The sequence below is a fragment of the Anarhichas minor genome, unplaced genomic scaffold (genome assembly GCF_050575085.1).
Source record: "Anarhichas minor isolate MPS153535 unplaced genomic scaffold, ASM5057508v1 ptg000030l, whole genome shotgun sequence".
NCBI classification, from domain to species: domain Eukaryota; kingdom Metazoa; phylum Chordata; class Actinopteri; order Perciformes; family Anarhichadidae; genus Anarhichas; species Anarhichas minor.
In genome coordinates, this window is record NW_027466476.1 from 7,343,032 (window position 1) to 7,367,037 (window position 24,006).

The window sequence follows — 24,006 nt, forward strand, 5'->3', positions numbered from 1 at the left end:
AATGAATTCATGTTTTTTTTTAATAACATACTTTTTGATTTCAACAAATATTGTGGTGTCAAACTTTGTAACATATAACATTCTTCAAATTACAGAAAATAGCTGTAGGGCCTAATCTACAATCATATATTCACACCAGGACAGTATTCTTGCAGTTCACATATTGTGAACAAGTACGCCATCTACTGGATACATAACTGTCATTTATGTATTTGATTTAAGATCCTTCTCCACACACAGTGACATTCAGGTAGTACAGCAGTGAGTGTTTAAATGAGTGAATCACCATGTTAGGATTATGATGATATAAAGCCCAGGCTTGTATCAATGTGGGGTCTCTGCCAAACCCTGTCAAACTTGTTTATTTTATATACAAATTAATTGTGTAGCCTTATCAAGCTTATAATGATATTTTACATCATATCCCCATTGAAAAAATGTATATCTTACCTAAGCTAGAAAAAAAGGGAGGAGAGACAGGAGATGTTGCAGTGGATTGCAGGCAACACAAGATAAGAACAGGTAAGCAAATACGTCAACACACAAGTTCAAGTTCCACACTGGTCTTCAAACCCAAGATGGCAGTTTCCAACTGAAATTATTTTAATAAAAATAAGATTCATCACTTCAGTTTTGTCATTGGCTGCGTTTTTTATTTATTTACTTTTTTGTGTAGACCGTATTAGTCTTCAATCTGTGTGTTTAAGAGATGCTTTACTCTATATGGCTGTGAAGGTTGTTGTGGTTTAGAGTTGTGCCTATGCACTAAAGTAACCAGATATACACACACACACATACACACACAACCATCTTCATCAACATAAGCTTATGTGGAATGCAAATGTTCCATTCTGATAAAACAAATCTTCAAGGTCTCAATGCTGTTGCCACCATAAACTCACATAACAACTCAAGTATATCTCATGTGCACAAACAGTTTTTGAGAGGCAGTCGTTGGCAATGATGTAAATCTTAGATCTAAGGCTCCCTCCAACAATATACATTTAATATGTATAAAACAAAAATCACACAAGTAAAAAAAAGAAAGAAATCCAAGTGATAAAATAGTGCAAAGTAAAAAACAGGGCTAAATACAGCAATATTTGTGGTAGAAAGTAATTGCAAAATGAGTAAACTGTAATGTAAACAGGGATGCAGTAATATGCGTCATGAGTAGTAATACATATATACACAGAGATGTAAACAGGTGTGAAAACAGTATGTAGGCTTTATAAAGGCAAAGGAGCTCAGGAGCGTGTCAAAGGCCTGATACTGAGAAGGCCGATTCATTGTAAAGCTCAAGGTTCAATGTGTGTTGGTCAGTAAGTTAGCATTTAAATCAATAGGAGATATGTATTACTTGTCCTTCATTTGCCAAAGTGTGCTGCAATATACTAAATCACGCTGCAAAATGCAACATATTGCAAAATATAATTTTAGAATGACAGTATGCATGAGTCAGTTACATGTTTATCGTTACAAGGTCCAAAGATCGGGCATTGGGGAAGAATTCCATGATGAAATATAATGACAGATGTTGCTACTGCTTGTTGCAAAATACATTTTTTTTCAACGTCAATGTCAGTCAGAATCAGTCAAATCAGCCACAAAAAGGTTTGTCAGTGAGACTGGAACATTTATTTAGGGGTTTGCAATCGTTTTAAAGAAGGCTGACTTATAATGTCACATAATGTTACAGTCAAGGAGAAAATGAAATGCTTTCCTAGGGAAAAGATGTGACACCCAAACCAATATTAGTTCGTGGGGGAGTTTTTCTTTTGAAAAAAAAGCCTTCAAATGACTTACCTATGATGTCTATGCAAGCTTTGGCTTACTGCTGCAACTAGAAAAGGTCAATGCACTGCTTTGGCATGCAATGCATTTAGAATCCAACACAGCCACTATACAATACAGCACTTACTTATCAGAATGTACTGAGATTTACAGAAAAAGGATGTTGTGGCCAAAGAATGTTTAAAGATGCATCATGCATTCCCACTTTGTTGGTAAGACCCACAAGATGTATACCGGTTGCTGTGCCAGTGTTTGTGGTAAACAGGGAGACCATGAGCAATACTAGCTGCTTCCCTTATTTATTTATTTTAACATTAATTTGAACCTTTCTAAATGGTCCGCATTGTGCACCAGCCATAGAATCAGTTAATTTGTATGTTTGGGCAATACAATGTAAATAATCACATCCACCTATTCATGTCCTACACCCTTTCCTATGTGTTGGCTAATGCTTTAATCAAGGTCTTACCACAGCCCCTTTGATACAAGCATAGTCCAAACATGTGGTTTAGAGGTTGATGCACCTTATTATAATGACTCGGCAAAACTCAGAAGACACAGTGTGATTTCACAGCATGTATCCGACTCACATATTTGCTCATGGATTTCATGGAGTGAGATACGAGGCCACCGTTTTTGCAATCTGGACTCTGGGTCCAAGGCACTGGAGACATTATTCATGAGCACTGTGAATGAAATGTAAATTTAACACTGAATGAGTATTATTATTATTATTGTTCATTGTTATTTGTGTATCATTGAAACAACTACAAAAAATGTCAGATGCTGGGATCACAGAATATCTTTTTGTAACCTCTCTTATCAAGTCAGCATTTTTTAGTATTTCTTTATGCTTTTGTTATCACAAAAGCCTTCACTTATGTTTTATTTGCAGGTGGCATTTTAGGTTCGCCTGATGTCAATGGATATATTTCCAATTGCACTTGGTTGATGACTGAACGATGCAGGGCACTGGGATTGCCATGGTGCCTGAAAGAGACTGTAATGCTAATTTTCACAAATTGTAAAAGCATCACGTTTTGTTTAAAAAAAAGTGTGCAAAAACTTTCGTGTCGTTATTGTGAAATTGCCTCAGGTAAGAGAATTAATTAAGGACATACAGAAATACGAACTAGACAAGACTAGACAGAACATGGCCTAACCAGAAGGATTGGAATCATTGCATCAAAGTTGAGAAGGCCTCACCAGACAGTGAGGGGGGCCGTTCTTCCCTCTCATTGATTGGGCACACCCCTAAACATTCCTGCGTCATTGCTCTCTGATTGGCTCATATGCCTCCTCTGAAGCATCAAATCCAGCTTGCCATTGATCAAGCGACAGGCCAGTCCAACGCTGATGATACGCCCTCAGCATAGACCGATCTCGGCTGATGTGGAACCAGTGTGCTGGGGACCAATCAAAACCCTTCGTTTTGACAGGCAAATTCCCCACGTGAACGAGACTGGTCTGTTGAATTCTATTGCGCGTTCACGTGTGGGTGATGTTCAAGATTTCTATGGAGTCCCACGACGGTGTTATATAAAATCCACGAAATCTACACATGCTCACCGTTAAGAATATGAGATTATTCACTTGCCAGTAGAAATGCATCTGCTTTTTATTGGTAAAATTAATGCCATATTTCAGAGGCATATTTCACAGACAGGCAGGGCGAGGTCGTGGAATAATTTGCATACTTTAGATAACTCAATAGGGAAACTATTTTGGTCACAGTTGTGACAAAAGAGATACAGATCACATCAAGTTAAGTAGAAGTTCCTGAGGTCGCACATTTCACCAATGCATTGTAGTAATACTTGTTTCCTCCAAAAGTATTTCAAATTTCTTTCTAAAGTTTGACTATATAAAACGGTGAAAATATGAAGTTATGAAGTTTAGCAATTTATAATAATATTTTGGCGGGATACAAGTTTTTTTGTATCAAGGGTCTGGAGACACACCGGTGATATTTTACTTTCATTCTAGCAGAACTTTCGAACTGTAATTTGTTTTGCAAATAAGACTACAATATATCACCTCTGGCCAAATAATTTACAAGACTGTAACTGCGTTACTCTGTTGTTTGTTTGTTGTTCAAATCTTTGCACTACTGTTTAGTTAGTTCATTTAATATTATTCTATTTCATTGTATTGTGCATTTTTACATCTAATATTTTTACTCTGTTATTTTTATTGTATATATTGTGCATTTGATATTTGCATTTTATACTTAATATTTTTAGTCTGTTATTATACTTACCTGTACCATAATTGCTGCAGTAGCGAAAAAAATTCCCCTTGTGGGATTAATAATCTATCTCTCTATCTATCTATCTATCTATCTATCTATCTATCTATCTATCTATCTATCTATCTGTCTATCTATCTATCTATCTAATAACATAGGTACATGTACAAATAATTGTGTGTAACGTTGAACACTTTGCGTTCTTGAACCCAGCTCGCTCTGCTACGTCATGACGCCAGGGCGTGGCCTGTCAGCTTTCCTCGGCAGCCCCACGCTCGCCTTTGACAGAGAGCCCTGGTTAGCTGTCGCGCGCTGTAATTCCCCACCCATTCAAACCAAGCAGCTCGCCGGTGATCTAATTTAACCCCAACACGAGCCCTCAGCTCAGGGACAGTTAGCTTCAGCGAGGCGCTAGCGTCAACCGGTTGTTTGCCAGCGGACAAAAAGGACGGCGACAAAGATGTCTAAAGACACGGAAATGAAGAACGAGAAAATCATGGACATGGAGAGCAAGGTGCTGTGGTACCCGGACTCCAAGAGGAACACACTAATGGACACGTTTAGGAAAGAGGTCAACCGGGACTACGGATTTAATCTCGGTGAGTAGAGACGATGGAGGACGACAGACGAGGACTAAGACAGAGAGATTTAAAGTCGGATTTTATTTATTAAGCTGAATAGAAACACAGTAACAGTGTCTCCCTCTGCTATCTGTCGATATACATATATATATATATATACCTTTTAAATTACCAAGCTATAAAGCTGCTTTGCAGTATTTCAAGCTAGCTTTGGTGTGCAACCATTTGGCTTACTGAAGAGACAGTGATTCCGCATGTTAACACATGTATGCAGGTTCTCATCACTCCTTTTTAATAACAAGTAGCTGTTTAAAAGACTGCAGCTCTGCCTTGCTCTCGTGCTTGGTTTGCTCGCGGCTCCTCACTGAAGTAGTAGAGATGAGAGACAACGACCTGTTTCCGTTGTGTCGTAAATTTAGGCAAACAGGGCTCTGGGGGAATGCTGAACAACCCCGAGAGAGAGTTATGTAATTGGGGAGAGGTTGGAGTCATTATGGACAGCTTCGTGTGTGTGAAATTAAAATAAAATAATTAATAACGTCAGAAATGGAGTTTCACCTCAACACCTGCCTTGATTTTACAAACTGTCTGAACATTAACTTTTAATTCTTTAGGTCCTCGCTGAACCAAAATCTCTCTTCTCTTCTTTTTAACCAGGCGTGTTGATTATTAGTGTTTAATATGTATTGGCATATATTTTCCTTTAAATCAGTAGTTTCAAATTTGGTAGTCAGGATAAATCTTGTTTTGCTTTCGATGTACTTGTACTAATGTCTGACCTGTTCTAGTATTTAGTCATCTGTATCAGCTTGACATCGCATGCTTGAGCTGACAGTCACACCTGTAAACAGATGTTTTTGTTATAAATCAGTAGTAATCCTCGATTCTCTGTCTTCTAGTCAACTACAATGAGCTGTACCAGTGGTCGGTGGACAGTTATTCAGATTTCTGGGCAGAAGTGTGGCGCTTCTGTGGCGTCGTCAGCTCCAAGCCATATGAAGAGGTGAGTCCAGCCTCTGCTGGTGTGTGCTGAAGGAGAATGGTTTCGATTTTAGCCTAAAATTTGAATTGAATATTGCCAACAGATAATGTTTTCGGGGTTTGAAACGTCTGGCAGAGTAGAGAAACTCAGCATAAAGATTCAGTGAATGACCAGCAAAAGTTGTTTTTTTGGTGGTAATTTTCAACAGCATTCGTTGTACATTACCTCATTTATTGTCATACCTCAAACTAACCCCTTTATGTTACACTGTAAAACAAATGATGGGATTAGTTAACATTTTCTCACTGACAAAGTGTTTGCCTGTAAGAACAACATTTTGCTCATGATTATCAATCATGAGCACAAGTTATTATTATGGATTGTGGCACGAAAGGTTGTGTATCCACTGCGTGCATCTATCCTATGAAAGTGTTGTGTCCTGTTGTCCCGCTCAAGCCCCCACCCATAAAAACAATTGTTTCCAATTATGAATCTGACCGTCTGTGCAGGGATTTAAGATAGAAAATAGTGAATGAGGCCCATTGAAGTGTAAATATGACTAAATAACTTCATTGTTGTGCTACGAGTTGGTGAGAAGTCTTCCTTCGTCATTACTTTCTATGGAAATAATCTGTTAGGATTCATCCTTAATGAGAAGATAAAATGTACAACATGTGACACATTTATTTTTGCAGATAGTTTGTGAACGTTTCCCGCCCTGTCTAAACTCAAAGACTGCACGGCTTATGGTGGCATTTGCAACCATTTGTTGACATTAGAATTGCACTTATTTTTAACAAGGCTGCATTAAAGGGCCCGTTGGAAAAAGGAGGTATCACTGATTTTCAAATAATCTTAATTTTTGTGTTTATTATTGCATTTACTATCTAATGTGTAAAGATAAAGCCACTCCGGTGTGTATGTGTGAGGTAGTAAGTGGTGTCTAAGGTTAAGATGCTGTGCCATGTTGTTAACACACCTCATTTGTACACATAGATAACACGTCACATATTATACATATATACATATACACATATGACCCTTTCGTAGGTTTGCAGTCCCAGCAGACATTGGATGGGAGACAATCAAACATTTTGTAGCAATAATGCACAGTGGGCTCGGCTATGAAATCCCAGTGTTGCAATGCATTCTTATGACATGTACAATAACAATAACACAAGCAGCTGTTACCATGGCAGAGGCAAAGGGCTTGATAAATATGTAAAGCAGTGGCTTTTATCGTACAGTCCCATTTGTGTACTTAAGTCTCTGCCAGCGTTAAAATGCATGGTCTCCTTGGTCAACGACAATGCTGTGTGTGTTCTATGGGTGTGTACCAGGTTGTGGATTTATCCAAACGGATCTCGGATGTTCCAGAGTGGTTTCAAGGTGCTCGGCTCAACTACGCTGAGAACTTGCTCAAACATGCAGACCAGGACAAAGTAGCTCTCTATGCTGCAAGTAAGTGGAAACAGTATACAATGCTGATTTAAAAAAAACAACTGTGTAATACACAGCAACATATGTGACACAGACGGGCTTTATTGATCTCTAGTATGAATCAAATCCCCAACCAAGGCAGTGTTGATAAAGCAGAAACACCTTTCAATCCAGTTTCTGCAGTCTGATGTGTTTGCAGCTTATTTTTTAACAAGATGTGGGTTTGTCCTCCTGAGTTGCACGAAAGAACAGAGTTCAGGTTGCATTTGGTCGCAGAATCGAGCAAGGCTGCAAACGTGACTTCGTTAATAGATTAACTGCTGCTCCCTCCTCTATCTCTCAGAGCTGTCACATACTAATGGATAGGCACTTCTTTATTGCCCCGACTGTGTGTATAGGAGGGGGAGTGGGCTTTCGCACACTCATGCCCGCACCCATGTACACACACACACACGCACGCACACACACACACACACACACACACACACACACACACACACACTGTAATGCAATTAGGAGAAGGATGTGGCGCCTCTGTGAATGTCAGTAAACTTACTTAGAGAGACACAGAGGACCGTTCCTGTCACACTATCATTCTCTATTTATGTCTCCATCTCTGTCTCCTTGCTTTACTTTCTCTCTGCTTTGGGTTGGAACTTTTATTGGCATTTATATCAACCCATAAATAAATACAATATTCACAAAGTGGTGCACAAAGCCTGAATGTTTAAACCAATCAAAACATGTGGAAGGGTCTGAAGCGTTAACAAGATTTTCATGACATGTACATATTTATCTTTGTTTCCGTGTCTACCAGCGGAGGCCAATGATGAGATTGTGAAGGTGACGTTTGGGGAGCTGAGGCGTGATGTCGCCTTGTTTGCTGCAGCCATGAGGAAGATGGGCCTCCAGACTGGAGACAGGGTCGTAGGTGAGTCTCAAATGTTTTACCGAATGGCATCAACATTTTATATAACTGTTGTTATCAGCCACGTGATGGTTAATTTCCAACCAAAATGAGCTGGTCGATAGATTTATTGCTCTCCTCCTGACTTGTGTCTTTTTCCTTTTGTCTTCTAATCTTCTCCATCCACTCCTTACTTCTTCCTTCTTTCTGATTTGAAACTTGTTGCAACATAAGTTGGACGTGGGCTCTTTTGCTATAGTTCTACCCGTGTTTAAGGAAGGCTTGCTGTCTTGGCACAAGTCGCAGCTTTTTCTGAAAGTGTCCATTTAGTTTTTTCAAAGTTCATATTTGTACAAGGTGGAATGGCTGATTTTAATGTTTTTCTGCTGCTCCTTACTGTACAGTGCATCCATTCAGATTCACACAAGTGTCAAATGCGTTAGTTTATTCTTTTACTTTTGTAGCAAACCGATCTGTTATTCTTTATTTAATATTAGTCATTTACAATAATCGAGTTAGTGTAATGTAATAACAATACCTCACCCACAGCTACTTAACAGATCATTTCAGTGACTTGTATCTTAAAAAAAGGAGCATCTCTGATGTCTGAACCTTTCATTCCGTGAAACAACTTCTGTTTCTGCTCAAGTTAAGCCCCTTTGTTACAAACAATTTGTCTGGATAAAGATGGCAGAGAACAGGCGCACTAGTTCAGAGATTGCTCGGATGCTGAGAAAAAGAAAATTGACAAACATCTGGGTTGTACTGCTAGTCCCTAACCACAACAGCTTTGAACCAGAAATTTGGCAAATAATGAGGGGACGGAAATCTCAAACACTTCTGACCTCTGAAAACAACTGCTACAACTTCAAGTTACCCTTCACGAAATAAGTTCATAGAAGAGAACCCGTGGTGTGTGATTTCTACATTTGTTCAGGAAAGGGGTTGAATGAAGCCAACACTAAGACTGTATTCTGACGTAATCATAAAACCATCAAGGGATCTAAATTATCTGTCCCTCATATGTTCAAAATGTTTCCTGCTTTTGTTTCGAATCAACTGTGTGTGTGTGTGTGTGTGTGTGTGTGTGTGTGAGTGTGTGAGTGTGTGTGTGTGTGTGTGTGTGTGTGTGTGTGTGTGTGTGTGTGTGTGTGTGTGTGTGTGTGTGTGTGTGTGTGTGTGTGTGTGTGTGTGTGTGTGTGTGTGTGTGTGTGTGTGTGTGTGTGTGTGTGTGTGTGTGTGTGTGTGTGTGCTCAGAGGAAAGATGGATATTGCGGTAGGGAAATCCATTAGCTAAATGGCTTAAGCTCTGTGGGAATCTCATTACAAAGACTAGAGGGAGAGGGAGCTAGAGAGAGAGAGAGATTCCAGCTTCCTTATGCCTCTTTTCCCTCCTCCTTTCCCCTTTACATTCCTCACAGGAAGTGTGTGTGTGTGCTCGCTGGTGTGTGTTGGGGACAGAGATGTCCTTGTCCTCAAGTTGTAACTAAAATACCTTGACAGTGTCTGTAATCCTGGAGATGTATAAGCACTTAGCTGATGAAGCCAACCAAGCTTTATAGCAGTAAAAGAGCCGACCCAACACACACACACACACACACACACACACACACACACACACACACACACACACACATGTTTTAATGCTCCCGTTCGTGCACTTCACTTCCATTGCTCTTGCCCTTGGTCTCATCATCTTCACCATCACTCTCCACCTTGATATGAAGCTTGTATCTAGCCTTCACGCCCACTGTTCCTCCTTGATTTCTATTTCACTAAAAACTGCAACCACAGTCTTTTGAATGCAATTTAAAAATAGCAGCATTATCACTTGAAATAAGATGTTATAAACAAATAAAAATGGTTTGATTTATAGAAATTACACCATTGTACATTTAAGCAAAATGAGCTCACACAAACACACACACACACACACGACTATGGATTTTCTGACACACGTTGCCTGTTTAGTGTGGCCATGTGTTATTCCAAATGTGGCCACGCTAGCCATTCAGATCCTGATTTTCCTGATATTCTTCTTTACTATCAATAGAAGCTGCTTTTGAAAGACAGAACCTAAACTAACTCCACCCGTAGTTTTCCAGATGACTAAGAAGTTTGTACCGACCACAAGCACTCTATCACTTTATACCGGAACATCTCAGTGCTGAGCTTGGACTAGGTAACTGTTATCAACAAAGCAGCCCAGTGTCTGTAACGTGAGAGTCTGGCCAATCCATCGTTTTCTTTTAGTAGTTTAGTTCAACCTTTGCCATTGACATCAGGCATCTCAGATTGATTGTAAGCCAATGATGCATATATGCACATTTTGTATATATACATATATATTTATACTTGTGTAGTTCTGTACGTTTAGCTAAAACCATCTTAATACTCTCTTTTTAAAGTCTACATACATCTATAGCCGTTTAAGATGAAATCAATCATATGGATTGCTGCTTGAACATAATGTTTCCCTCCTCTCTCCCCCTCAGGCTACCTGCCCAATGGTATCCATGCAGTGGAGGCCATGTTGGCAGCAGCCAGCATTGGAGCCATTTGGAGCTCCACGTCAGTCGACTTTGGAGTCAACGTAAGGACACTATTATACTGTTTGGAGCTTGTATGTCTTTCTTTACATATGTTTGAGTTTTTTTATTCCATTGCATCATCAACACTCATACAGAAATACAGAAATACAGAATCAGATCCGTCGGGCAACATGTCGTGTGCGAGTGAGCAAGTGTGTAGAGTGTAGTTAAATTCATCCTTCAGCAACTTCTTCCACAGTGGTCTTTTTTTTTGTCATCTTGGTGTCTGCTTCTTATTTCTGGTGTGCTACTGCCCCGTGTGGCAGGTCAGAGAACTACACTTAGAATAAAAATGTCTTCAGCCCAAAAAATAAGTTATTTGATTGACCATATATGTTTTGTCCTGTTAACTCTTTAAGTAGTTTGTAACGCTGTACAACATATTCAATAATTAATGATTTTATTTTGCTGAGGCTTTCCTGTCTGCTTACTCCAGTGTTCTCCTTTTTGGTTTTAACCTTCTCGCTCTCTCTCTCTCTCGTTTTTGTCTCAGGGTGTCCTTGACAGGTTTTCTCAAATCCAGCCCAAGTTGCTCTTCTCTGTTGCTGCTGTGGTTTACAACGGGAAAACACATGACCACATGGACAAGCTGATCAGTGTCGTCAAAGGTTTGACTACCATCAATTCATTATAGAGACTCCCAAATACATTCGGCTTCTTCAGCGAGCTGGTGGTAAATCCTGCTGAAGTGACTGTACAGAGACTTCATTCATTCAAGACTTGGAGGGAATTTCTGCTAACAAGTAGACTGAGCCATTTAAGGGTTAATGCCAGTAGAGTCGAATAAAAACTCGACTCCAAATTAAACAGTTGGAGGAATGAATGCATGACAGATACTTGATAGATGTAAAGGATGAAGTAGGATTTCTTCATCTACCTCTGGAGTGTCCAGAGAATTACTAAGCATCTTTGAGCCCCTCACTGAAGACAATCCTCTTCCGTAAAGAACCAAAATGTGTTACATGTTCATGGATCTCCTCTCGGATCCCGTCTTTGCTTTTCATAAGGTTGTGTGAAGCATCCGACTCTCTCCGTCTCTCTGTAGGTCTGCCTGACCTGAAGAGAGTCGTGGTGATTCCCTACGCTCGCTCCAAACAAGAGACGGACCTCTCCAAGATACCCAACAGGTGTGTGTCTGTGGAAACAACTAGACTCAAGTGTTGAAACTGAGAAACTGAATACTTTTGTTAGACTGAGAGCAGGTCTGAGATATACTCTCTTGCCCATATATTGTATCAATTTTTGTCTTTAATTTCTTCTTTGTCTCATTTCTTTTCGCTCTGTTTTTCTTCTTCTGCAGTGTATTTATCGATGATTTCTTGGCGTCTGGTCGTGGCGAGGCTGACCAGTTTCCTCAGCTGGAGTTTGAGCAGCTTCCATTCAGTCATCCTCTGTTCATCATGTACTCTTCTGGCACCACAGGAGCTCCGAAATGCATGGTCCACTCTGCTGGGGTAAGAAAAACATTGTCTTGCATTATCCCCTAAATCATAAATATGGATCACTCCCCCTCTCTTTGTTGAGCGGACACTAAAACGGCAACAAAGTGACACTTCTGTTGCCAGTTTTGTGACTGCTCCATCAGGGTTATATGGATCGCAGCTGTCTCTTTCTCTCTCTCTCTCTCTCTCACACACACACACACACACATATTAGCACATGCTGCTCGCGTCTGTTTACAGAGCTCTCCTGGTTTGGCCCACATGTACAGTTTGAAATAGGCAATTTAGTAACAGGATCTTGATTCATATTGCTAGTTTGGCAGTTTGACCAGAATTCACGAGCAGTGATTGAAAGCTGCTTTAGCGACCCCCTCGGCTCTGATTGGTTGTTTTCCATCGGGCGTTTGGAAAAGGGCAGCTGAGCTGACGCGATGAACCATCTGTTAATCAAAGTCTTCCCAAAAGTCTTCCCAAAAGCTTCAAGTAATGGTTCGGACACATTACTTGAAGCCTAAAAAGATGGATTATTGTGTGATATGTGATTCCACGATTCTCGCGTGATCTCGTGATAATGCGAGTATCCAGCTGTCGTGCTATGTAACTAAAAGGAGGCAGATTATCTGTCTCATGTGCTACTGACAGAATATAGTGGCAGATTGAGCAAATATATTGTGAGATTACAACTGTAGCTTTAAGAGCTAAGTTTTAAAGTTAACTCTTGGCCTTGGAAATGGCAGTTAAAAATAACTTGGGTCCATTTCGTAGCTGGTCTGGAGCTTTTGATAATTAAAATATGATCTTATGAAATAATATCTAGTTATGTTACACAAGCTTGGTTGGCACATAAAGAGCAAAAGCACTGCTGAGAAATATGTTAATGACGTAGGGACGATTGTGGGTGTCCTCAGTCATGCCTTCAGATTACATCATCTTTCAGTACTTTTTTTCAGACAAAAGAATCTTATTAATCAAATTAAAACAAAATATGAGTCGCTCGTGGCGAGCTTCACAGTAGAAGTAACTGTATGCCTGTCATTTATTGGTTTATATTACATTTTCCACCACAAGATGGCAGCAAACATCCATCATCAGATCTTCCAAAGGTTATCTGCTCTCAGGAGCATGAATATCACTTTTTCCTGCTGCATTCCACATCTGAGTGAAGGAGAGCGTCGGATGAATGTGTGATTTCAAAAGCGCCACTGCACTTTGAAGTCTGAAACACTCAACATGCAGAACGGTTTAACACACTCGAACAAATGCATTCACACATTTTCACAAAATGTTCTCTCTCTCTCCCTCTCCGATACACTCCCGCCGTCTTTCACATTGGCTTTTCTATCCTTAACTTTCATGCATTGTCTAATTTTTTTCCACTGAGCCCTCCTCTACAGGGTTGCTCTTTAGTTTTTTTCCCCCTGATTTACATCTTCTGTCTTCTAGCTCCATTTTTTCTGTTATGTATCCTCTCGATCTCTTTCCTTTGTGCCCCCTCCTTCTACCCCATGCCACCGATAATTGGACCCTACTGCGTTGGTGAAAACATTTCGTATTGCGACGCTGGCAGTCCTCTCTGGCTCCACCAATTAGCCCCGGCACTGTTGCGCTCTCTGCTTTGTTACAGCTCTGTTAACATGCTGTCAGTAGCAAGATGGCACGCACCAAAGGACTGGCATGGCAGCTGAGTTCTGCCAAAGACCACACACACACACACACACACACACACTCACACAGAGCACCTGTTTATGGGACCAGGAACGTACACATTATTATATCTAACTATAAAGCAAGGAATCGCTGTCTGGCTATATGTATGTGTGTATGTCCTTTTCATATCTCGACAACCCTTCATCCGATCTACTTCACACATGCCGTGTGTATTGCTGGGGACACAAGGATGTGTCAAACTTGCTGCACTTTGGCCAGATGGGGGAGCTACAACAACAGACTTTACATTCTGGTTGTGTAGCTGTTCAACCATAAGTCTCAGTAACGGAAATATTTTTTTCTCCTCGATTCTGTGGGTCCAGAAGAATCTATCCATACAAGTCACACTACGTCTAGATCTAATGTCCAAATCAATTATTTCCCCTGCTACTCTATCAAATTCTGAGGACTCCTCATTACATTTGCTACAGAACATCTCTGGACCAAGCCAGAAAAAGTTACATTATGATGTTTCATTCAGTTTTGCTTTTGCTGGCCCTCAAAGTTTGTTCAAATTTTGTGGGCTGGGCTCATATTACAAATAAGAAGTCCCCTGAATGCTTTGTGCTATTGCAACCACGTGTGTGTGTGTGTGTGTGTGTGTGTGTGTGTGTGTGTGTGTGTGTGTGTGTGTGTGTGTGTGTGTGTGTGTGTGTGTGTGTGTGTGTGTGTGTGTGTGTGTGTGTGTGTGTGTGTGTGTGTGTGTGTGTGTGTGTGTGTGTGTGTGTGTGTGTGTGTCGGACATTCAGTGTAAATTTGGTGGACACGCAGCATGTTCAACATCAATAAACAAGCAACAGCGCTCTGTTCAGCAGCGGGGTCGGGGCTGTAGGGCTCTGCGGACTGGGTTGAGCACGTCTTCCGCAGCAAACCTTTAAAGGCCGCGGCTCATTGACTGCAGTTCATTTTTGCTGTTGGATGCTGGATGTACTAACGACACCACCGAACTCTTCTTCGCTTCCCTGCAGTCAACGAGCGATGAACAGTTCTTGACAACGCTGCAAGCATGAAATGGGAACTGCAGTAGTTGATGTAATTTGAACATAGAGTATTTTTTTTTATTACAGCCTCTAATAAGCAGGTGTCTTTGTGCCTTCTGTATGTCAAATGTACGTGTCAGCTCATATCAGCACTGTTACCTTTGTTAATAAACAATATCCAGACAGGGGTAGCGATCATCAAAGTCATGAACAAAAACCTGATGACAAGTCATTATCCCTCTCTCTTTCTCACTTCTGTAGGGCACGCTCATCCAACACTTGAAAGAACACATTCTCCATGGCAATATGACCAGCAGTGATGTCATCATTTACTACACCACGGTAGGTCTGTGAACCTTTCACAATACATATGACATGCTCATATGACCGCTCCCTTGTTGCTTCATCTCAGTTACCAGCAGAGAAGAATTTTGGACTGTTTTTAATCATGAGCTTGGTGTCACACACACACACACACACACACACACACACACACACACACACACACACACACACACACACACACACACATTGATCTTGTCTAATGAGCAGCATTGAGTGTTGAAGGTCAGAGCTGTGCATCATTTGTAGTTGTTCCTAGAAGATTCTTGCTCCTTTTGATGATAAACACAGAGAGACATTGTTTTTTGGATCAATCGGTGCATCTCGACCAGTATTACATTGTCAATGATATAAAATAGAGAGCAGCTGCAAGTCCTCACATTTCAGAAGCGGGATCCAGGTAACATTTGGCATTTTTGCTTGATAAATGACCTCAATGATTTATTGATTATCAGAAATGTTTCTACATTTTTTTTTTTGTCAATCGTCTTATTGATTAACTGACTAATCATTTCACTAACTGGAATTGTATAAGTGCCTCACACAGTGTACACTGTACATACTGTATTTGCTCCGCAAACAATTGTCTGTCGAGCTAACGTTACAATCAATATGCAAAAGTATTGGGGACGATGCCGAAGCAGTAGCTCAGCATGCAGAAATAAAGAGAAACACAATTATGTGAACCACAGATGCATAACTCACAGTCTGCATGAGTTTTCAATTTTGCTACCCATTTATCCATGTTGATGAGAAAGGATTGCTTATGCCAGATAAACTGACCACTGTGTGTGTGTGTGTGTGTGTGTGTGTGCTGTGCTTAGACCGGCTGGATGATGTGGAACTGGCTGGTGTCTGCTCTGGCAGTGGGAGCCTCTGTGGTTTTATATGACGGTTCACCACTAATGCCCACACCCAATGTACTGTGGAACCTGACAGACCAGCTGGGGTGAGTTAGCCACACACACACCTACACACACACCTACACAAACAGAAAAAGGTGAGGATGACAAAACAGACTGACAATGACTGTTTTTTGCTTTCTGTTGGAAGAACATTTTTTATTTTAAACCCAAAATTAAAATTGCCCTTTGAAAACATACTTTTGTCATGAAGGGGATAATTGTCTATGAAACATCTGAAAAACATGAAAACACACAAATCTCTACAGATTCTAACCAACGCCTACTGTAGCCTCAATTGCAGTGCAGTGCAGCCTTACCCATGTTGCATTTTCAACACAAATAGTGCAACTGACAGAAGACCAAGCAGAGAGAGGTTTTGTTTTTCCTTTTAATATAATATTTAGTGTAATGAAGAGCAGACAGACGGACATAGAGAGTACAGACAAAAACCAGACAATCAAAGGAGAGAGAGGGATTCGGACACACAGCCAGAGTGAGAAAGAGCACGAGGCAAAGGGTAAGCTTTTCCTTGGAGGTTTTGTTTTCAACCACAGAATTGATTATGTGTTTGCCTAATTGACAACTTGTGCACACACTCGCACAAGAGTAGACCCATGAATAAAGATTTCTGCTGTTTTATAATGTGCATCGTGAAGGGAGACCCTCCGCAGCCGATCGTACAATAAACATTCATTATTTACTTACTAATTTATTACTCCTTATTTAAATGAGAGAAGAGAAGGGGAAAAGGATGTCTTGGTTGTAAACAAAACAAAAAGGAAAGAGGGGAAATGGTGTATACAGTAGACAAAGATCATCATAATTTTGTTTCATTTAATCCATAGATAAGCAAGGTTATTATTTGGTGTATAGTTGGAAATAAACCCAATGGAAAATAAGAACAAGCTTCTCAAAAGAACGTAATTTTATGCAGTTTCACCTAACTTTAAAAAGAAATCAGCCTCAAAGTTCAAACATACACAACACTCCAACTTCCTTATTGATTTGCACAGATGAGCGGCCTCTCTGTCATCCTGAAATTGCACTGATGTGTTGTACTCAGCTGAACAGGCTACTTTAAGTCAGCAGGTCAGCCATCCCTTGAGCGTGTCCTTATTGAGATTGATGGTGATGCTGCAGATTTGGAGGACCCGGGTCAAACTACAAGACAGCCGAGACGGCTGAAAGCTAAAGTTTACCACCGGGTCCAGCGACTGTTCACACTATACGAAGGCACAATGTGGATGTCGCATGTGAAAACGAGGCATTACATGTTGTCTGATTACACCTTTAAAAGATTATTTTGTGGTAACACAGTTGCAGCGAAAACAATGGGTTTGATCAATGTTGAGAAAAGATTAGGAGGTGAGTCTGGTCCTGTGATACTAGGAATATATATAAACCCACACCCACCACCTGCCTTACTGTTAATTCAAAACATATTTTCCAAAGTAGCACGGAGGGTATTGACAGCACATCATCTTGGTAAATGTCCTGATACCGTCTCTCGCCACCATAAGCAGCAGATAATAAAACCCAGTATTGATCTTCTATTGTTTTTTGGATGTTGCATTGAAAAAGAGGTCAAAGAATATATTATGTGTGCAGACGGGGCATTAATTGCCTCAAATTTAATGTGTTCCATTGTTTACTGCTGTGTACATCCGAGGAAGTTATAACGGTAAGTGTTAGAGCTCTGCCCCGAGGAAGTCAATTATTTTCCTTAGTTATTTCATTTAGATTAAGCCCTTATGCTGCTTTACATTTAGCCTTTCAATTAATTCACTCAGTCATAAATTTGTGTCATCTGCAAACAAGTTTGACATTTTACAAATCTCTCACGCCTAATGCCCGCTTTAAAACTAAAAACGGATGTTTTTGAGCAACCTTGCCACTAGAGCAACTCGGTCAACCTGTGGTTAAAGAGTGAAAATAATACACTGGTCAGCAAAAGTGAGAGGCAGTGATACCTCAGACACATCTATAGTGCAGCAGGGATGGCATATTGCCTTCAGCAAGGAAGGAAAAAATTGACACAGATGGGGAGTAGTGGGAATTATAGAGCCAGAATGCCTCGTAAAAGTACTTCTACTGCAGAATCTAGATCCAAAAGCTAACAAGCTTCTTTCACAACTAGCCATTTTGAATTATCATTGTATTAAGATCTTCATATGTTGATTGTCGCCCTGGTAAAATAACTATTGGAGTGTGCTCATTTCTAATGCTGTATAGTTGGTTGACGTCAACAGTATTGTTTGTATTGTGTCGTAGCGTTTTGCTGACATACTGTAAATGTTATAGTCTTTCAACCTCAATGCTTGTTTGCCCAAAAATAATTTAAATGAGGAGAATAGATAGAACAAGGTTAGGATAGTGTTGGCAAAATTATCCACAAAGAGGAATTCATTGCAGGGCTGTCAGTATGACGGATTAACACATGGAACCTTTTCAACTGTGAGAGGGTTTTTGAACCAATTAAGTGCTGATGTTGCCACCTCCGACACATTCTGCAGATCCTAACGCTATGCCAAAAACCCCTCTGGGAGAGGCTGACGTGACAGTTTTTACACCTTCGTCTTTTGAATTGAGGTTGGACATTTTAATCGGGGCTAAATCTGTCGGAGCCTTGGAGGGTCTTAAACTCACATTGAGGCCTCTTCTGTAGTTGTGACTTTTGTTGGTTAGTTGTGAAATTGTAATAACTACCTCTGCTGCTGCATCACGCTTAACAATTGACATTTCCAGTTTTAAATCTCTTCATAGATTGGTTTTGAAAGATTACACTTTCAATGATGAGAAAGCAGTGGTACTGTAATTTTGCACATCAAACCTTCTGCTTTGCTATAATGGATTATTGCAGATTTGCTGCTTTTGAGAAAAGGAGAATGTGAGGGGAGAGTCCCAAAATTGGTTTATTGTTAGTTCTGCAGTAGTTTTCTGTGCTTCACAACATATTGAGGATCTGCTTGAAAGAGACACTGTAGAGGTTCTTTATGTATGTTATTTCCAGAAAGACCTTTCTTTCGAGAAAATAAGTCACAAACTGTTTTAAGAGGTCGTACTTGATGATGTTACCAGTAACATGGACGTCATTGTCACTAAATATATTATAGATGGAGGCTGCGATCTTCACAAGTTATCTCACAACTTCCCCTGCCTGTGTCATGTCGGAAAGAGAGATTTATTGAGGCGGCCGTAGTGAAAACTAAAGCAGCAGCATTCCTGCTTTAAAGCAAGCAAAAGGTTACAACATTTATACCCGTGACAGGTTCCATGTATTAACAGGCCTCTGTTTTCTCTGAGGATCTTCTTGCCTCGTCCATCTTTTGTCCATTCTGTGTTGAGCTGAGATGTCAGATAAAGGATCCCTGCTGTACTTTTATACCAACTATAGGAATGTTGTCCCTTGCCAATGCAAAACTCTCAGTTGTCCTCTTTGGAGGAGATGACTACAGAAATGGTTTAGCAGATTGCATCTCGCCTGCTCAGTTACAGATTTAGAAATGTGGGCATAATCCTTTAAATAACCTCTTGTCTTCTAGCTGCGTCTGAATGTTGTAACCTGGAGACTCAACTCATTTATCGAAGCTTTTTACAAAGATTATTTATTCACAAACTAAACAGCATCCATACTTGCAGCATATCGAAAAACAAAAATATTTGTGCTTTCATTCTCTGCTCTGCCTTTGTGATTGGCTGCCGCCGGGTTAGATCGTAGCACTAAAGGAGAATGCTTTATGGAACAAAACAGAAAGAGCTTCACACTTCTAGATTACAGAAAGAGGGAAGTGCTGATGGAAAAGTCATGTTTAACATGAGATGAAATTGCATTCCTGGAGGGGGGGGGGGGGCTCAGTATCAGCATCCTGTTCGCGAGAGGAAGGGGTCATAACAAATTAATTTAATTTAAAAACACTAAAAATATGGTTGACAGGATATGGAGGCTGTTCTCTTGTATACACGGCAATGAATTTGGTATTTATTGATTTTCGAAAATGATGTAGTGCTTCACACTTTTAATATTGAGGTCATTAGGATTCATGCTTGCAATTAACAACTGAAGAGAAGCAGAATTTACATAATTTATATTTACAAATCAGTAAACAATTACACCATCAAACAAGTGGTTTCAAATTGCTCCTCGTGGCGCCCGACACCTGAGAGGAGAGCGAAGGTCCACTTTTTATATCACAATTCTTTCCAGGGTGGGAGGATAAGTGCGAGAGTAGTTTAGAAAACATGCACACACGCATAGAGACACATTAACGCCGGAGCTGCTCGGAGGCGCTCCTGTGTCTGATTGGCTTAAAGTGTCTCTCATTGGCTCAGTAGCTTCCAGCAACATGTCTCCTCTGAAACAGACACACGTGCATTAACGCAGGCCGACATTCACAAACAGAGACTCGCAGCTACTCCTCCATCCTAAACATCCAATTAGCAGCCACACCTGGCCACCTGCCTCCAATCAGAATACACTGACCCCTTTCCATGGTAGCCAGCAACGAAACGGCTCCAGATGCGAATGGGGGGGGGGGGGGGGGGGGGGGTCAGAGCTGATGGATAGAACGGAGACGGACTGTGTGCGCGGGCAGATGATAAATGGTTTTGTGTTTGAGTTCATGTGTGTCATCTGCCTTATCCGATGGCTGTAATGTGAAAGTAGAGAACAGGAATAGACAATATTTATCCAGCCTTACCAAATAAACTCATACCGTGTGTGTATATATACCTTCTTAATACATAAAAAACAATGTTTACTGTACACAGGACAATCTAAGTTCCTTACTTGTGAAGATGAAGGAATTCGATGCCTAAAAGAAAAGTATGTAGAAGTAGATCTGATAGATTTAATTTTTAGTAATATGGATGATCAAGCAAATTGAGAAATTGGTAATTTCATTGACTTAACTATAAATTCAATTCATTGTTTTTTGTTTGTTAGTGCTGACATGTACTTATTACCTTTTTTGTATGTGATCTTTTTCTTGCAACTGAAGCAAAAATGTAAGAAGGTAAGAAGGCAAGTAACCGTGCAATGGAAGCCATTGCAAATTACATTGTGTACTTTTGCAATAAAGTATAGAAAATATTATAAAATGATATAGACGGAATATAAGATAAGTAAAGCAGCACTGCAGTATGTTATAATATTCAAACAGTTTGAACCCTCATAGATAAAAGGGTAGGCCAACCGATGATATAACCGTGAAATGATAGACATTTGTCAACCCTCACAGATTTTGGCATGAGGTCATTACCACAGTGTCCATCCCTTTAATATCTCGAGGTGTATTAGGCCATTGTCGATCAATGAGTGGGCCAAAAAGCAGACATTCATGTCTGGTTGGTCCACAGTGTCCATTAACTGTCTTTCAATACATCGAGATTTGGATTCACAGTGAATCGGATTAGATCTTGTTTGTAAAATGACATAATCTATGATATAGGATTTCAACATATGAAATTCAAGCAGGCAGAATGGGAACAAAGTGTGTGTGTGTGCGCACGCACGCATTAGGCCAGTGCACGTATCATTGAAATCATTCCTTTTTGAGATATTACTTCTTTGGACCTTTCACCTTATCTAACCCCCCCCCCCCCCCCCCCTCACATTCCATCCTTCAGCCTATTAATTTGTGATTTTGGGCTATACAAAAATAAATTGAATTGAATTGAATTAAATTAACAGTCATCGATTTGAACATGTGACAACAAATGACATCTTTCGGTGCAAAGCAATTCTTGGTTTTTGACCAGTCGAGCAAAAGACCGTTAAAAATTATTTTTATCTATCTATCTATCTATCTATCTATCTATCTATAGAGATATATATCTCTATATATATCTCTATATATATCTCTATATATATATCTCTTTTGTGATTGACAGACATGGTTACCGTAGTGATGGGAGGCAGTTTGATTGATTTGATGTCAACAAAAATAACTTGGGAAGACACAGACGGAGACAGAAACACGGCCATTGACGGAGGCAGACTTTAAAAGGCCCTTTGTTTTAGAATTAAGACTGCAGGGGAACACAGAAGTGACGTTTTGTCACTTCTTGCTTTCCACATGTTGTCCAACTGTTGTCAGCTGTCAGGATGACTTCCATTCACACAGAAGAAAGCAACTTTCCAACAACATTGCATTCGAGGGTTGTTGTGTGCAAACATCCTGTCAATATAGTCTCCTCTGAACTAATCCCTTGTAGAACATTTACAAAGAAGACATCTTGTCCTCTTATGCTAGACTGACCATTATTGTCTGACTGGTTTGTTCAGTTGAAAGTCAATTCCCAATCAGTTGTTCTTCTTCATTTTTCTTGTCTATCCATGAAGGCTTGACTGAGCACACAAGCTCTGTTTCAGCATCACCTTGCTTTTCATCTGCACAGTGACACACTCTCTTCTCCTGGGAGCTTCTCAGTACAACCGAGCGACTGAGCAGCTCCACTGGAGCAGATGGGATTAAGGGCAAACTGTTCAACTGTTGGCCTTTTAAAAAAATATATATATATATATATATTTTTCACATTCAGCACACAGACATTGAAATGATGCCTCGCCATGCATAGATTCAGGGCAACAAATGGAGCATAGTCAGTTCAGGCTGAACATCGATGTCATGCTTGCTTCAGTCCATTCATTCATGCTTCCCCACCAGTGCCTCATTCAGCAGCTGAAAAGTAACCATCCAATCGTATTTATACAGTTGTATAAACCCTTTATAACACTCTCCCTTCTCAGTATTTCTCTGCCAATACAGCCAAGTTGCTGTCTCAGCTCGCTCCACCACCCAACTTCCTTCCAAAATGGGAGTGACCTTTTTGTATTGTCAACTTAACTGAAATCTGAAATCTCCGGGGTCAAATTCTTCACTTTTACTGCCACTTAAGAATCAAAGCTATATTTCAAAAATGGAGTATAGGCTCTAATGTCACATCCCATCCTATGTCACAGTGCAGTGTGTAAGTGCCAGATGACATATTGTCTCACCTGTATATGGTCAGTGCTGTGCAACCGTGGCAAAGCTGTGGCATTCTAGCGGACGCTCAAACACTACCACTGTATTTGCCTGCATTTTTAATTTTGATGGGCTCAATCTAGAGCTGTGATAAAGGATGGTGACGTCACACAGTTCGTCAGCCCGTCTGTCTGTCCGTCTGCTTATCTGTCCAACACTTTGGTCTTGAGCAAGATATCTCAAAAATGAGCAGCCAGATTGCCATGAAATTTAGCAATAATATTCTGCCCACCCTAGAGGATGATTCATAATGTTTGCTAATTTAGTTCTGTTGTTAAAAGTTTCTGCTGTCACAATGCAGAATACATTACATGCATGTGGGAGGGCTTTTGCAATGGCTGTCATTGTTGGCAGCGCTGACGCAAATTATCCTTTTCTCCAAAATAATAAACTGGGTTTTCTTTTTTATGTTGGAAAAAGAATGCTTCGCTGATCCTTCACATTGGTATGCTTGAAAAAAATAATTTCCGTCTCTTTTCTTCTGGCTTTGTCCATCTTCTTCTCTTCTCCAGCATCACTATTTTAGGTACCGGCGCCAAGTGGCTGTCTGTGCTGCAGGAGAGGAACCTGAAACCCGGTGAGTTGTGGTCCCAGACACAAACGTGTACACACCTACATGAGCATGCACACAGACATCCAGAGACACACATGGACGCACACAGATAACAAGCAGAAATCCAGAGAGAAATGCATTCACTGACACACACACACACACACATCTACTATCTGAGAATGGAATGTGGAACAATAAGAGCAGATGGACACAATAGTCATTATACTAGTGCTGTTTGACTCAAAATGTCCTTTATGCCGTTTGCTGCTTAAATCAACAGTTTGCCCTTTGTTCTGGTGTTTGACACTGAATTGAATGGATAAAAGTGCTGTTGTGATAATTCATACGAGTCATGGATAAGACCAACTAATTGCTTTTAGTGTCACTGCTCTCCAGAGAGAGAACCAGGTCTCCACATATAATCAGAGTTGTGCCCGTGCTTATTAGCCTCCCTGCTAACCTTCATACAGGCTGTTCTCTCTTCGCTATTTCTGTGACAAATAATGTCC

At 40.3% G+C, this 24,006-nt stretch overlaps 1 protein-coding gene across 1 annotated transcript in view; it reads left to right on the top strand.

The window, feature by feature from the left end:
* The first annotated feature begins 4,336 nt into the window (after positions 1 to 4,336).
* The window catches only part of aacs (acetoacetyl-CoA synthetase), a 28,989-nt gene continuing 9,319 nt past the window's right edge, over positions 4,337 to 24,006 (top strand). Inside the window, exons 1-11 of the mRNA XM_076104541.1 lie at positions 4,337 to 4,641; positions 5,523 to 5,626; positions 6,946 to 7,066; positions 7,863 to 7,976; positions 10,448 to 10,545; positions 11,037 to 11,151; positions 11,589 to 11,670; positions 11,844 to 11,997; positions 14,934 to 15,014; positions 15,839 to 15,963; positions 23,457 to 23,521. Coding sequence (XP_075960656.1) covers positions 4,503 to 4,641; positions 5,523 to 5,626; positions 6,946 to 7,066; positions 7,863 to 7,976; positions 10,448 to 10,545; positions 11,037 to 11,151; positions 11,589 to 11,670; positions 11,844 to 11,997; positions 14,934 to 15,014; positions 15,839 to 15,963; positions 23,457 to 23,521 — 1,198 coding nt within the window. The 5' untranslated portion in view covers positions 4,337 to 4,502. The remainder of the gene's footprint in view (positions 4,642 to 5,522; positions 5,627 to 6,945; positions 7,067 to 7,862; positions 7,977 to 10,447; positions 10,546 to 11,036; positions 11,152 to 11,588; positions 11,671 to 11,843; positions 11,998 to 14,933; positions 15,015 to 15,838; positions 15,964 to 23,456; positions 23,522 to 24,006) is intronic.